This window comes from Pan paniscus, chromosome 8, assembly GCF_029289425.2.
Source record: "Pan paniscus chromosome 8, NHGRI_mPanPan1-v2.0_pri, whole genome shotgun sequence".
Lineage (NCBI taxonomy): Eukaryota > Metazoa > Chordata > Mammalia > Primates > Hominidae > Pan > Pan paniscus.
In genome coordinates, this window is record NC_073257.2 from 91,528,586 (window position 1) to 91,544,147 (window position 15,562).

General features: G+C 53.5%; 1 protein-coding gene across 1 annotated transcript in view; it reads right to left on the minus strand.

Annotated features, from left to right (window-relative positions):
- The window catches only part of ZCCHC24 (zinc finger CCHC-type containing 24), a 63,611-nt gene that overhangs the window by 5,299 nt on the left and 42,750 nt on the right, over positions 1-15,562 (minus strand). The window contains exon 3 of the mRNA XM_034930963.4: positions 6,771-6,935. Within this exon, the coding sequence (XP_034786854.1) occupies positions 6,771-6,935 (165 nt within the window). The remainder of the gene's footprint in view (positions 1-6,770; positions 6,936-15,562) is intronic.

Here is a 15,562-nt window from a genome sequence, read left to right on the forward strand (position 1 = left end):
CCAGGGGCCACATGCCCAGGAGAGGGGGCAGGAGAACCTGGACTGCAGACCATGGCCCGGGATGACAGGGGAGGGCAGCAGAGGGTGTGCTCTGTCCCCCTGGCCAGGCTGTGAATGGCTCAAAAGTAGTATACTGGCTTCTCCACCCAATCCACAGTCTTGGCCCCAAGAGGACACTCAGAGCGGTCTGGGAATGGAAGAGTCAGAAGGTTCTAGAAGGCAGGTGGGGAGACTGTGGTGGGAGGGTTCTGATCCAGGGACCACCCTTCTGCCCCTGGCCCAGGGGTCATAAAACCCATCCCTGTGCTCCCAGGCTTAAAGTCACAAAGCCAAGGCCTGGAGGGAAAGACAGGCACGTCAACCACATCACAAGAGGCTTTCAGGTGACTGGCTTCCCTGTCCAGCTTTCGTCCTGGCCAGGGAAGAGAGGAGTTGGACTTCCTGTCAGACCTGGGCTCGAATGCCGGCTCTGCTACCTACAAGCTGTGTGACCTTGGGCAGGCCACCTGCCCCCTCTGGTCTCCATGCTCCCATCTGTGAACAGGGATGCTGATAACAGCTTTCTCATGGGCTTGTTCTCACCAGACAACTCAATGGAGATAATGAATACAAACAGCCCGGCATGCAGAAGCTGTCTGTGGTTTGTCTTATCGGTGGGAGGGGGACACCAGCTGGTGGAGGGCTATCAAAATTGAGCCAAGATCCCAAGGTGAAAGGACCTAGGAAGGGCACGTTCCCTGCTTTCCTGGACGTCCCAGGGAGACCTCCAACAGCTCCTCCATCTGGGGCTTGGGTGCCCTCAGGGCTGGAGAGCTGCCTGCTGGCAGAACCCACCGCTCAGTTTACTGCCTGCACTATAAGAAGACTTCCCACCTTGAGTTAGAATCTGGGTCCCTGTCACCTCATCCTGGAGATACCAGCCACACAGACTCTGCTTGGCTCCAAAAGGACGGTCCGATCAGTACAGTTGTGAAGTGTCCCCTCCAGCACACCAAAACAAAGCTGGTTTGCAGCCCCCACCCCCTTGACTGGCCAGGGCCTCTTCCTGGACCTAGTCTTCCAGGACAGGCCAGAAAGGCCAGACTCAGCAGGCCCCACACAACCCTCACTCCCCATGGCTTACACATTATGTGGCAAACTACTGCCACCTAAGTCAGGCCACCTAATGTCACCACCTCCCTGTGAGTGGCACAGGGAGGAAACAGGTCACAGATGTATGGGGAAGGGAGTTTCCACAGATGAGGCAACTGAGGCCCCAAGATGTTAGGGACATCCCTGGGGCCTGCAGTGAGGAGGTGGTAGGTAGGGTGGCTAGAAAGCCACACATGCTGTTTCCAAGCCCTGCACTGCAGGGACATACTGCCTACTGCCTGCAGCTGGCCCCACTGGCTACACTGTATTGGGGCTCAGGGCCAGCTTGTGACCAGTGCCCACCCCAGACTGCAGCACTCCCTCCCAGCCCGTCTGAGTCCCTAGCTTTCTGTCCCCAGGGCAGCACCCTCCTGTGTTTGATGGAGGGGAACGTGTCTTCACAGGCACAGCGCTCTCCCCTGGGAATTCACTGGCACCTGCCAGCTGCACCCACCCTGACTGGCATCTGCCTTCTGAGTCTTCATCTCTGGGGCTGACAGAGGTTTTGCAGGCCCAGGACTGAGGGCAGAACCTCCATAGAGACTGAAGGGGTCATTGCCAGCTTGTTTTGAAGACTGTTCTGGAAAACTCTGTGTCTGGTGTCTTCTGCAACGTCTCCATATGACATGATATCACCAAAGTCAGATAGACAGAGCTTTGCATGCCAGCTCTGCCGCCTATCAGCTAAGGGCTGTTGGGAAGGATCTTTCTCCTCCACAACCTCAACTTGCCCTTTTGGGATCTGGGTGAGAGGTTAATAATATTCACTGACTTTTTCCTTGTGTGTGTGTGTGTGTGTGTGTGTGTGTGTGTGTGTGTGAGATAGAGAAGTAAATAAGATGACTGTCTTATTTTTATTTTTTATTTATTTTTATTTTTTCAGACAGAGTCTCATTTCTGTTGCCTAGGCTGGAGTGCAGTGATGCTATCTCGGCTCACAGCAACCTCTGTCTCCTGGGTTCGAGTGATTCTCCTGCCTCAGCCTCCCAAGTAGCTGGGATTACAGGTGCACACACCACCATCCATCTAATTTTTGTATTTTTAGTAGAGACGGGGTTTCGCTGTGTTGGCCAGGCTGGCTTGAGCTCCTGACCTCAAGTGATCCACCCACTTTGGCCTCCCAGAGTATTGGGATTACAGGCATCAGCCACTGCGCCTGGCTGACTGTCTTTTTTAGAGACAGGGTCACTGTCACACAGGCTGGAGTGCAGTGAATCCTCCCACCTTAGCCTTCCAAGTAGCTGGGACCACAGGCATGCACCACCATACCTGGCTAATTGTTTAAAAAAATTTTTTTTCTAGAGACGAGGTCTCACTATATTGACCAGGCTCATCTTGAACTCCTGGGCTCAAGCAATCCTCCCACCTTGGCCTCCCAAAGTGCTGGGACTACAGGTATGAGCCACTGTGCCCAGCCGAGATGATTGTCTTAAAGTATTTTATAACCATAAAAAGCTCCAGAAGACTTAGTGATTGCTGTGTGACCTTTAGCAAATCACTTAACTTCTCTGGGACTAAATTTTCTCCTCCATAAAATGGGGGCTAAGGCTGTAGGCTAACTCTACATGATAGGGTTGCTGTGAAGAGTAAATTAGTCTATGCAAAGGGATTAGAACAGTGCCTGGCACATAGAGAGCACTCAAAATGTTGGCCAGTATTGGTATCATGTGTTATATAGGGTTAGGGGCAGCATGGGGGCAGGGGAAACAGCGAAGTCCCGGGTGAAGTGATCTTGAAACATCCTTGCCAGCACCCTCCTGGGCTCATCTAAGCTGTGCCCCCTCCTTGGCCATGACCCCATGGTGGGGGTTCCCTCTGTGGGCCCGGGCTCTGGCCCGACTGCTCAGCCCCGCTTGGCCTGCCACTGGGCGAGGAGCCTGGGGAAGCTGTCAAGACACTCCCATCGGCAGACGGAAAACACTCTGCAGCTGGGGCTGACCGTGGTGGAGGGCCTCCCCTACTCCCTGCAGCAAGGCAAGGCCCAGTGGTGTTTTCTTCTTGAGGGGACCGGAGCCGGTAGGGGGAGCTGCAGCTGGAGGCCGACAGGAAGCAGATGTGGCGGCCAGGAGAGTGGGGAAGTGGGGGGTTCTCCAGAGACGGAGGCCACACAGGTCAGGGCTCTGTGGGGCAGGAGAAATAAACCAGCCCTCTCCACTGCGGGGCAACATGGGGAGCACCGCCACTGGGCTCTTCAAAGGCTCCCGACAGCTGGGGGATAGAGAGGCACCACTCTCACACCCCCTCCCAGCTTGGGAGCTCAGGAGAGGAGATAGAGCCCTGGGCGGTGGGAGACCTGAGTTCCAGGGCCCCTTGACACCAGCTGACTGGTCACTGGTCACTTGACTACTCAAGTCCTGTCTCCTTTTGGGGCCTCAGTGTCCCCAGTGCACACAGTAGGTGCTCAACAGTGGCCTAATGACTGGAAGAGGGGAAGGGCCCAGCTACACACTCTTGAGGGATCCTTTAGATTGGGTCCTGGGAGAGCTGATCCTGAATGTGGAGATGGGGGACAGGTGGTCAGGGAGCTGTGCTGGGACTGAGCTTGGCAGGATGGAGATGGCGAGGCAGGTGGGGCCGTTGCCAGCTTGGGGATGGTGACACAAGCCAGGAATGGGCCTGGCATTGTGGAAGGGGCATGGTGAGGAGCCCTGCCCAGCCAGATGCTGGGGCAGTATCGGGGCAGGGGCTGAGGGCTGGAGCCACTGCGGAGACTGGGTTCCTGTGGGGCTTTGGTGCACAGGCTGGGCCCTGTCTCTCTGCTTAAGTCACAGTGGGGGTCGTAAGGACCCAGCCCCCAGGACTGTCAGCACAGACCCCAGCAGCCCCCATACATCTGAGGCCCTGCAGAAACTGGGCTGTTCCTGACTCCTGCCCCCAGCCAGCCACCATTATCTGCCTTCCCTCCTCCCCTGCTCCCTCCCAGGCCACTTATCTGCCCTTCCAGGCTGCAAGCTATCCTCCGGGCCCCCGGTCTACTGACCTTCTACCCCATCAGAGCTCTGTCTTACATCTCTCCCTCAGGGGAGCCTTCCCCCAGTAGCTCCCGGAGCCCTCTCCCCTCCTGCCTCCTCTGTCTGCTTGTCCTTTGCGGTGACTCAGCACACATGGAAGGCCCACCCCACCCCTGGCTCCTCCATCCCCCACTACCTCATCGACAGTGACCTTTCCCTCCTACCACCCCTCAGCCACACCCTAGACTTGGGCTTCTTCAGAAACCACCCATCTATGCCCCCTCGTTCTCTCCTTCCATTCCACTGGCTCCCAGACTCCACCCAGTCCACAGGCCCACCCGGCCTCCCTCTCCACCAGTCCCGTCTAGCTTCCCTTCCCTGCTGATGCCCCACGATGAAGCACGGCCATCATACTTTTACAAATAGGCCTACTCCCCAACCATCTGCCCTCTGGAGTGCTCGCCCAGCCAACCTTTGCCCCGTGGACCCTCCGTACACCAGGCCTACTCCCCAACCATCTGCCCTCTGGAGTGCTCGCCCAGCCAACCTTTGCCCCGTGGACCCTCCGTACACCAGGCCTGGCCTGCACCTGCCAGGCGAGCTGTGCTGGAGCAAGTCACGGAACTAGGCTGATGCCTGCCACTGCATTAGGATTGCACACCTCCTTGGGCCTGGGATGCGGCTGGGTGGTCCAGCCAGCTTTCCCTAGCAGGCTGCTTCCTTGCTCATCCTTCCTCAAGCCCGCCCCAGCCCGCTTATCTCCCATTTACTGAGAAAACAGAAGCCTTGGATGTGAGGTTCTTCTTTGCACCATCCAACCCATGAACCTTCCTAATTACCCCCTCTTCTCCATCCCTCCTGTGCCGATGGGTGAAGCATCCCCCATTTTGCCCCTGCACCATCAGCCTTTTGCTGTCTTCTAGATCATTCTCACCAGACTGCACTGGGCTCCAAGCTCTACTATCTCCACAACACCCAGCCCAAGGGCTCCTTCCCAGTTGCGGCCACTGCTGTGATTCTCTCAACAATCAAACTCTCCTCAAGAGAGTGGACAATGAGGCATTCCCTCTGCAGCCAGATCCACACCAGCCTCCCCTAACACTGCTCCATGGACACTGCCTTGACTTTCAGGCCAGCTACAAATCAGCACCTCCACTCTCACCCTCATGCCTGACGGGCCAGGCTTCTGTGCTTCTCAAACCTTGGTTGTAGTTCAAGTTCCCCATGTAAAAGTAATGCTTTTGTTTTGCTTTGTAAAATTTGAGGACCATCGCCTTATTGCCAAATTTCCAAGGCACTCCTCTGTGGTCTCTATACCTGACATTTGAGCACCAACCACCAGCCAAGCCTCCAACAGCACTCTCCCGACCCCACCCCAGGCTTCTAGGACTCCACGCCCCCTGGTTCTCCTTCTCCTTACTGAGTCTTCCTCCTCTGTCTGACCATCAAACACTGGGATTCAGCATCACTTGGTCTAGGGAATCCCTTCTCTACTCTGTCTACATTCTTTCTGCAGGAACTCAAATCCATTCCCTACTACGTTTAGGTTGATGACACCCACTTACGTTTGGGCCATCTTGACTTCTCACATGAGCTTCAGAATTACAGATCTAACTGCCTTCTTGACATCTCTAACTGGATTTTTGCAAACATCTCAAATGTAACCTGTATCAGAGGACCCCTGGTTTCATTTCCAACATCTGTGTCCTGCCCAGGCTGCCCAGTTCAGGAACGACCTCCTCTATCCATTCAGGTGTTCCAGCCTGCCTGGGGTGGGACTGTTCTCCTGGGCTCCTGTTCTTCCCCCACATTCCACCACCGATCTGGTGATGCTTGGTGTCACATCCAGCTCCAGAGCCACCTCCAGAGTTCAGTCCCCTCCCAGCTCGCATGAGGCTATGCTATTGGCTTTCCCACTGGTTTCCACAGTCAATCTCTGCACACAACCAGAGTAACTGACTTAAAATGAATCTGAAAGCCCTGCTGCTCTTGGGTCCCTCGAGTGCCCCCAGGGCTCTGTGACTGCCCCATCTAGCCCTCTACCCCAAGCTTCTTGCTGCCCTCTCCTGCGCTTTCACTGAACCGTGGGCCTGAAGCACCCCAAGTCCTTACAGCCTCAGGGCATTTGCACCTGCTGTGCCCCCTTCCTAGGATGGCCAGCCCCCCACTTGTGATAGGCCTAGCTTCCCCCCATCCTCCAGGTCCCCAAGTCAGCATCAGCTCCTCTGAGTGGCTTTCCCTGTGCAGCTGCCTGAGGTAAGACCTTCCTAGGAGGAGCTGGCCCTACCCCTCCCACATGCCCGGGCCTGGTGCACACAGCCACCCTGTTGACACTGGCCGACTGGATGGATCAAGGAAGGAAATTTGAGTTTTCTGCTGCTTCCTGCTGTCCGCACATCTCTGTCTCACAACAGCACACCCTGTTCACTAGTTTTACAATTCCCTGGGGTTCTCTGGTCTCAAGATCTTGGTGCAGTTGCCCCATCATCCTCCTTCCCTTCCCTTCCCTTCCCTCCCATTTCAGATGAGACAAGGAAAGAAAGGGTCAACTTAGAGAGATCTCCCTCGTAGGAGGGAGTAAACTGAGGTCCGGTAAGGGAAAAGTTGCCCTCCCGCGGTCCTTCTGAGAAGGCCCCAGCCCACCCGGCTCACCTGCTTGTGTGGGAGGCCCCAGCCTGCCCGGCTCACCTGCTTGTGTGGGTACACGTTGATGTGGCACTTGATGCACTCCTGCCCCATGTTGGCCCAGGAGTTCCCGCTCATCCATTTTCTCTTGCACTTGGGACACTTGTACTCGCCGAAGCAGCGCTTTTTGCCCTGGTATGGAGTCAGGCCCTCGCCTTTGGGGCGTGCCTACAGGGCAGGAAGCAAACACAGGGGATTGGAGTCCAAAGGCCAAGATGATGCCCCACAGGGTTCCCCTGGCCTCCGCCTCAGTCTTCATGTCCTGTGTCCATGTGTGCAGGCACCTTTTGTCCCCAGTCTAGATAATACCAGGGTCATCCCCAGAGCACAGACGGGAATCTGAAGGCTGGGAGGCACATAGGGAACAGAAAACAGAGGAGATGGTGAAAAAACAGAGGAGATGGTGCATGTCTCTTCTAGATTTAAGGAGTAAAGTACTCAATGGTGGCTGGAAATTACTTCCTTAACTCACACGTCATCAAGGGCAGCTGGTCTCATGGGCCTGCACACAGGCACTCTTTGGCCTACCCAGCAGTGTGCTTTAAAGGGTCATTGAAGAGGCAATACAAGCACGGAAACTGGTGGCAGTGCCAATGAGTCTTCCTCCTCCCTGCACCCAGTCAGCTCCCCTACTAGGAGGCAATCTAAATTCCCTCACACCACTCCAAAGGCGGGCCCTGCATTTACAGATGCATATGACATGCACATTCGTACATACATTCTTTTCCCTCATGAAAATGGAAACAGATTATCCCATCTGGTTCTGCATCTTCCTGGTTCTGCATCTTCCATTCTAAAAATTTATCTTATTTTATTTTTTCGAGACAGGGTCTCGATATATTGGCCAGGCTGGACTCAAACTCCTGGGCTCAAGGGATCCTCCTGCCTCAGCCACCTGAGTAGCTGGGGCTACATAGGTGCATACAGCTGTGCCTGGCTACTGTTTTTTTACTGAATAATACATCTTAGAGTTTTCCCTATATAACTACAAATAGAGCTACTGCATTCTGTTTAACAGGTGCACACAGTATAAGTCCGTGCAAGCTCCGTAGTGCATTGACCAGTTACTATTTTAGAACATCTAGCTTGTTTCTGTTCTTCCATTATTACAAACAATGCTATAATGAATAACTTCATATATGTATCATTTTGCACATGTGTGAGTGTATTTGTGAATATAGAAGTGAAATTGTTGGGTCAATGGGTATGAGCACCACTAATTTTTAAAGAGCAAATTGCCACTGCCCCTTCCCACATACTGCAGGTATCCCAACTTAACATTCCATATCAGCATCAACAGAGTTTTCATTATCACCAATCTAAAAGGTATAAAATCTTCTCAGAGGAGCTTTGACTTGTATGTCTTTTATTATGAGCAAGAGTGAATTTGCCATGCATTTAAGAATCACTTGTGTTTCCTTTGTGAACTAATTGTTCATACTTTTTGTGATTCTTTTTTCATGCAGGAATAGCCTAATTTTTCTTGTTGATTTGTTACTGCATTTTATATATGAAAGAAACTAGCTGTCTCCCACACAGTGTTATTTTAACAGCTTTGCTGACATAATTCATGTATCTTACAGTTTACCCATTTAAAGTGGACAAATCAATTGGTTTTAAGTATATTCACAGAGTATACAGTCATCACCACAATCTAATTTTAGAATATTTTTATTGCCCCCCCAAAAGTAGCCCTATACCCAGTAATAGTCCTTCCCCATCCTACTCCCACTTCTTTATCCCACATAGCCCTAGGCAGCCACTAATGTACTTTCTGTCTGTCTGGATTTCCCCATTCCAGGTATTTAATATAAGTAGAAACATACAACATTTGTCCTTTTGTGTCTGGCTTCACTTAGTGTCATGTTTTCAAGGTTTGTTCATGCTACAGCATATGTCAGCACTTCAATCCTTTCTGTTGCCAAATAATATTCCACTGTATGGATATGCCATGTTTTATTACCCCATTTATTAGATGATAGACACTGGGGCTGTTTCTAATGTTTGACTATTATGAATAATGCTATTATGAACATTCACGTGCAAGCTGCAAGTGTTTTTAAAAGTTGAATGAGTTACCCTAATATTTGCAAATGGGAGATTTCACACAGCAATACGACCACACTGGTCTAGAATCCTTGCTGGTTGAGGTTAAGGAGTGGCTGCCCCATCGGCTTGCATGCACGTGCTTCCTCCACATCACCTCTGCTCCCACCAGCTAGAGCTGAATTTACGTTCTCTACTAGGCCCTCGCAGGCTTTGAGTTGGAGAGGCTTAAATGCAGGCTCTCTACAGTGGCTATTCAAAGTGTGGTCCCCGGACCAACAGTGGCAGCACCACCAGCTTGTTAGAAATGTAGAGTCTGGAGCCCCACCTTGGATCTGCAGAATCAGAACTGCATTTTAACAAGAGCCCCAGGGAATTCATATGCCATTACGTTAAAGAAGTGCTGGGCTAGGAGATGATGTTGCCATAGTAACTTTCCTTGGGGAACTGCCCATTTATGAAGTGGTGCGTAATGGTTAAGGGCACACGCTCTGGATCCAGATCCCAGCTCTGTGATCTTGGGCAAGTTACTTCACAAGGATAAGGATAGTAACTACCATATAAGACTGTTCTGAGGATTAAATGAGCTGAGGAGTAAATGCAAAACATTTAGAACAGTGCCTGGCACACAGAAGACAAAACAGGAATATTAGTGCCATTGTTATTTATTAATGTAGAACAAAAAGTGGTATATAAAATTGGTACATAGTTTCTTCCTTTAGTAATCATGCCTCTTTGTCCCAGGTGCCATTACTACCACTTGGTGATAGCCTGCTAGAATTTCAGGCAAAACACTAAGAGGGGACATACATGCTGAGTGCGCAGATCTAAAGTTAGAAAGTGACACCAACACCACCCTGATCTCCTGGGCCCACTGCCTAACGTCTTTGGGTCCTCAGTGGCCTTCCTGGCAGCTGTAACATTCTTGGGAGAAGGTTCAGCCTGAGCTCCAGGGCAGGGCTGCCCTCAGCACTGGTCAGATCTGAGAAAGGGGTCAGCCACACCCAGGGGAGTGCTCAGTGGGCAGCTAGGGCCCGGGGCCAGTCAGTTTGTAATAGAGGGGTCAACGTGTGCCTCTGAAGGCACACTGAGCTCTGTTGATCTCAAGTTAGTGCATGTCCCTCTGACTGTTTCTGGTGCTACCTTCTCCTTCACCTGGGGTCTGGAACCTGTGACTTCTAAGCCACCCCCTCTATCACAACCCCTCATCTTCCATTATCTGAAATAAAGCACTGGATGAACTCACTCCCCCATGTCTCCCCAGAAGCATCTACGTCTTCAGAGGGGATGAGGGGGCAGGCATGGGTGCCTCCTTGATGCTGAGGTCTGAGACTCCTTGATTGAAGGTGGGAACTTGGGGACTCTCACCAGCCAGGCCCACTCTGGATCTGGTTCTGCAGGCCTCTGAGCTCAGAGAGCTCACAGGACCTGGTGCCTGGCCTCACACAGTTGGGGCAAAGGACAGGGGTCAAGGTACCAGAAGGAGGGGTCAAGTCATTCCAGGACACTGGGCAGGCTGAAGCGTGGGGACTGGGGCCAGACTGGAGGTGGACTCTGGGAATTTGTTCCCAGAGCCCCTGCTTCAGAAATGAACGGGAAGAAAACCCACACAGATAAAGAAGACACTGAGTGAGAACCGAGGGGAACAGGAAGATGAAAGAGAAGAGCGAGGGGTGAGCCAGGAAGCACGGACGCACCATGTAATTAGAAAAGCAGCCGTCTGGAGCCGTCCGTCAGGGCGTGTGGGCTGCTTGGCAGGCAAGGGATGGGGCCCCAGCCTCCTGCAGGACCAGACATCCTCAGCGCACCATTCCCACGGCTGCTGTCAGGCCAGGCACTGGGAGGGCCCGGCTCCAACACGCCATTGCATGGGATGTGGCTCCAATTGTGGTCTCCAGGGCCAGATGCCTGCAATGACATCTGGCTCTGCCTGTGACTATCCAAGGAGCTCCTCGCCAAGTTATTCAAACTCTCTGTGCCTTGGTTTCCTCATCTGGAAACCAGGATGATGATAAAGGACCTGCCTCCCGGGGCTGTTGGGATTTGACACATTCATGCGTGTAAAGGTCTCAGCTCAGTGGTTGGCACACTGCAAGTGCTCGGTCACCATTAGCTATTTCAGGGTGATTCTCTTCTTCCTTGCCTGCACTAGGAGAGAGAGCAGAGGTGTCTGAGGTATTGCAGAGGCTAGGGCTGAGGTCCACAGGCATTAGTCCCAGGAGGATGGTTCCAGAGATGGGAGGGAAACCTGGGAGGGATATCTGGGTAGCTCTCTATCCCTGGGTAGGAATGGACTGGCAAGCAAAAGAAGAAACAGCATCAGGCGTCTTCGCTTTCTAGAATTCTCATGGAAGGACCACGCTGCAGAAGCTCTGGGGACACGGCTGGCAGAGGTTGAGGAAAGAGGAAAGAGAACTGGCATTTGTGTGGCACCACCTGTGTGCTGGGCTTTATGCTTAGGACTCCACAGCCCGTCAGGCCCCCAGCCAACTCTCCTAGAATCCTGTGGGGCAGGGGACATTATCAACCTATTAACAGATGGTGAAACTGAGGCACAGGGAGGGGGTGGGACTTGCCAAAGTGCTTCCAGTGCGTGAAGGGCAGCAGGCTAGGCTCAGCAGGCTCTTCCACAAGGCCACACTTGACTCACCTCTTCTGTCTGCCACCCCCAAAATTGTCCCCACCATGATGGAGGCTTGTGTTGGTTGGGAGAGACCCCCTAGCAGGAATTTTATAAGAAAATTCCTAGGGCCTCCCCTCAGCCCAGTCCAGTGTCAGGCCTTGGCAGTGACCTCGGTAGAGGTGGCCTACAGGGCAGGGGTAAAGACAGTGGATGGAGGAGAAGAAGGACTGTGGGCAGCTCTTAGCAGCAAGGAGCCATTTCCTGGAAGGGTTCAGTCCCGACGTTGTTTATGCTTACAAATGAGGGCAGGGCCAAGGGGAGAAGGAATTTCTAACAGAACAAAGGCTTCTCTACTCACCACACACCCCCCCTGCCTCCTCCCAGAAAGGCACGGCCTCTTCTCATAAACTTCAGCATGAAACAGACGGTAACTGCTGACAGCACTGCAGGGGCCACCACCCGCCCGGCTGGGAAGGATGCCAGGCCTGACCAGGCTCTCCTGACCCAGGCCCCTGCCACGTACCCCTCTGGGGGATCACATCTGCCAGCAGCCTGGGCAAAGCTCACTGGAGCTCAGAAACCACTCCTTGTAGCACAGACAGGCCCTTTGGGGACCAGAGAGGCAAGGGGACTCACTCAAGGACACACTCAGTAAATCTGACTGAGCTCGGGGGAGGGAAGGATCCTCTGACTTCCAGACTGAGGCTGGGATCGTCACACGACGGCAGCCTGGGAAGTGGGAAGCTGTGGCCAGCGTGGGGGTGGGAAGGAGGAGCCAAGCCAAGGAGCAGAGAAGGCAGTGCTGCAGGGCGGGGAAGTGGGAGGGGCCCCCCAGGCAAGCCAGCGGCTGTGGAAGAGATGTGGAGGAGGCTCACACTCTCTGGGCACTTCTTCAGAACGGTTCAGTGTTTTCTTCCCATCCCTGCGTGAAATCTCTTGAGGTTGGCTGGGAGGTGGTGAGCTGCCTTTTACTGGGGGTATGCAAGCAGAGGCTGAGAGAACAAGTATCAGGGAGGCTGCTGAGGGGGCCTCTGCCCTGGTCAGGCAGGTGGATCTGGTGACTCTGGAGGCACTCCAACTCTACAGTCCTCCCAACCCCTGCAGCTGGTAAAGGCCAACCAGGCAGGTGTGGAGACAGGCACTCTGAGATGCTGCTGGGGTGGGGGCTGAACAGGTATATTTTCCTACTGTATTTCTATAGGACAACTTCAAACTTCTGTAAGCCTTCAAACTTTAAAAAAATGTGCATTCCTTATCCTAAGCAAATCCATCTCTGGGCGACTATCCCAAGGAAATTATCAGACATGCGGACAAAAGGGGTGTTCAAAAATGTCCATTACAGCATGAGTTAGGACAATGTAAATCTGGAATGAGCAAAACATTCAACAACAATGCCTGGGTTCCCTAAATTACGTTATACCCTTTGGATGAATGACAATAAAGCCATTAAAATAGTTATGGTGATTTTTGTTCGGGGTTTGGGAAAATACTTATAAAGAGAGCAGGATAAGCAACCGAAGATAACCGCTGCACAAGAACAGGACTGGCAGGAAAGCAGCCACAAGGGCTGAGAGACAGGACTGTTGATGATCTTACTTCTGCAGCTTATGCTCTGTCTTAATGAATGAATTGCCTTTAATGAGTGGGTATGGCTTGGAAGAAGATGGTAGCCAGCCCACTCCCTGGCCTGCAGGCCTCTCCTGCCCCCTAGGGGGCGCACTGTGCTTTCCCAAGGTGACAGAAATCCCACAGAGATGGTGGCTGTGGCCACACTCCTGCCCCTGCAGGTGTGGACCCTGGGGCCTGGGCACTGGCTGGCTTCAGGCTGCTGGTTCTGTTGGATCATACTCATGTCCATAGAGCTAGCCCCCCAACCGTGGAATGCACTCCCCACCCCTGGGTCCCTTCTGCTCCTTCCATTTTAAGGGAAGCCAGACATGTCCACACGCTGTCACGTGACACCACAGCCTGACTGGTCACTCCCCTCCAGGTGCTTGAAGTCCCACCACGAGTGAGTGATCCTTTAGGGTGAAGCTTGATCTCCCCATCCCTTTTAGACAATGAGTCCCTTTTGCACAGAGGTGACATTGTGGCCTTTGGTTGTTGAGGCAGAGAATCATAGGGACCAGGAGGAGAGCAGGGTGGGCACTGAGAGCCTGAGGCTGTGCCCTGCACGCCATGACTCCAGGCTGCACTGCGCCCCAGGATGCACGGCCTCTGCCCTCTGGATATGGGTTCCAGCTATAGGCCTCGATACCTCCTAGCCTGAGGTATGTGCCTCACCCCCAGACCTGGCCTTGCCACTCCCATCTGCACAGGGGCGCAGGCCTGTGCCCTGCCAAACCCTGGGATGGAGAAATCACTGTTGCTCCAACATTGGGTATTTTTGGTCAGGGCTAGGCACTCTTTGTGTCCCGACAACCATCCATGAGCTAAGTACGGTTAGTCCCAGGTTTCAGATGGGAACGCTGACGCATGTAGAGGTTACATGGCTTGCCCAAGCTACGCTGCCAGGAAATGGGGCAGTCCAGATCCGAGCCCAAGCCACCTAACGTGGGCTCACTTTCTAAATTGCTACACAACATGCCAGGGTTGCACAAAGAAGAGACCCACCAAGCCGGGATGGTGAGAAACGGGAAGGGGCCGCTGTTCTCATGGGTCCTGGCATGCTGGGGGCATCCCTCCCCATCTCTGGGCCTCAGTTTTCCCATCTCCAGAATGAGAGGTTGGACTGACCGCTGGGCAGGGTCACTGGCCTCCCAGGAGGCCCATAACTCAGCATGTGCCTGGCAGCCCACTCACGCTCCGCCCTCCCATGGAGCACAAGGCCGACCCCACCGTGCGTCCAGCTGAGAGGCTCTGGCTGGAGCCAAGAGGAGCAGGGGGAGGAAATAAAGAACAGATGGGCTGCCTGCTGGCCCCTGTCCTGCCCGGTCTGCCCAGTCTGCGTGCTTTCCTGCAGCCTGGCCGCTGAGGTGGCCCTGGGCTCCAGTCTACCTTCCCAGAGAGGAAGAGCCCTGGTCTCAGGAGTTCGAGAAAGACTTTCCACTGATGTAGAAACAGAGGCCACAGGGGTGGGGCAACGAGGCCACAGGGGTGGGGCAACTAGTCCACAGAGGGGGTGCACGGCTGACCACGGACTCACGACCCCAGCCTAGGATCCTCTGTGTGGCCTTGCTGGCCCTTTCTGGAGGCCTTTACCAGAGGAGGCAGAAGGTCCCTGGTCATTCTCCCTAGTGTCTCTCCTTGAGCCTGGGGCAGTGCGGAGTAAACAGGGGATAGAGGTCAGAGGTCCAGGTTGGGCCCTGGCTCTCCCACGCCTGTCTTAGATACTCGGTTTTTCTTTTTTCTTTTTTTTGAGGCGGAGTCTCGCTCTGTCACCCAGGCTGGAGTGCAGTGGCGTGATCTCCGCTCACTGCAAGCTCCACCTCCCAGTTCCATGCCATTCTCCTGCCTTGGCCTCCCAAGTAGCTGGGACTATAGGTGCCCGCCACCACGCCCGGCTAATTTTTTGTATTTTTAGTAGAGACGGGGTTTCACTGTGTTAGCCAGGATGGTTTCGATCTCCTGACCTTGTGATACGCCCACCTCGGCCTCCCAAAGTGTGGGGATTATAGGCGTGAGCCACTGTGCCCGGCCAGAGCCTTGGTTTTTCTATCTTCCATGTGAGGGGGCTGCTCTGGTGGAGCTGGAGACACTAGCATTCAATGAGCACCTACAATGTGCCACACGCTTTCTGACCTGGCTCTCCAGAGCTCTTTCATTTAACAGGAGAGTAAACTGAGGTACAGAGCGGCCAAGCAACCTGCTCAAGGCCACACAGCCATGGAGCCAGAACTTAAACCCAATTTGCTGACTCCAAAACGACACTCTCCATTGAATGTGCGGCCTCTCCGTGAGACGGTTGAGAGAAAATTAAAGAAAAAGTCTGCTCCTAGGAACACAGCCGCACCTCTTACCTCCGACCCTGGCCACCACCTCAATATTCATTTGTTCACCTAATTTACACTGAGCACCCACTCTGCACCAGGCTCTGTGGAAAATTCCAGAAATATGGAAACAAGACAGATGAAGAATGCCCTGTCTTCATGGAGCTCTCAGTCCAAGGCCTTCCAAATAAGTCAGC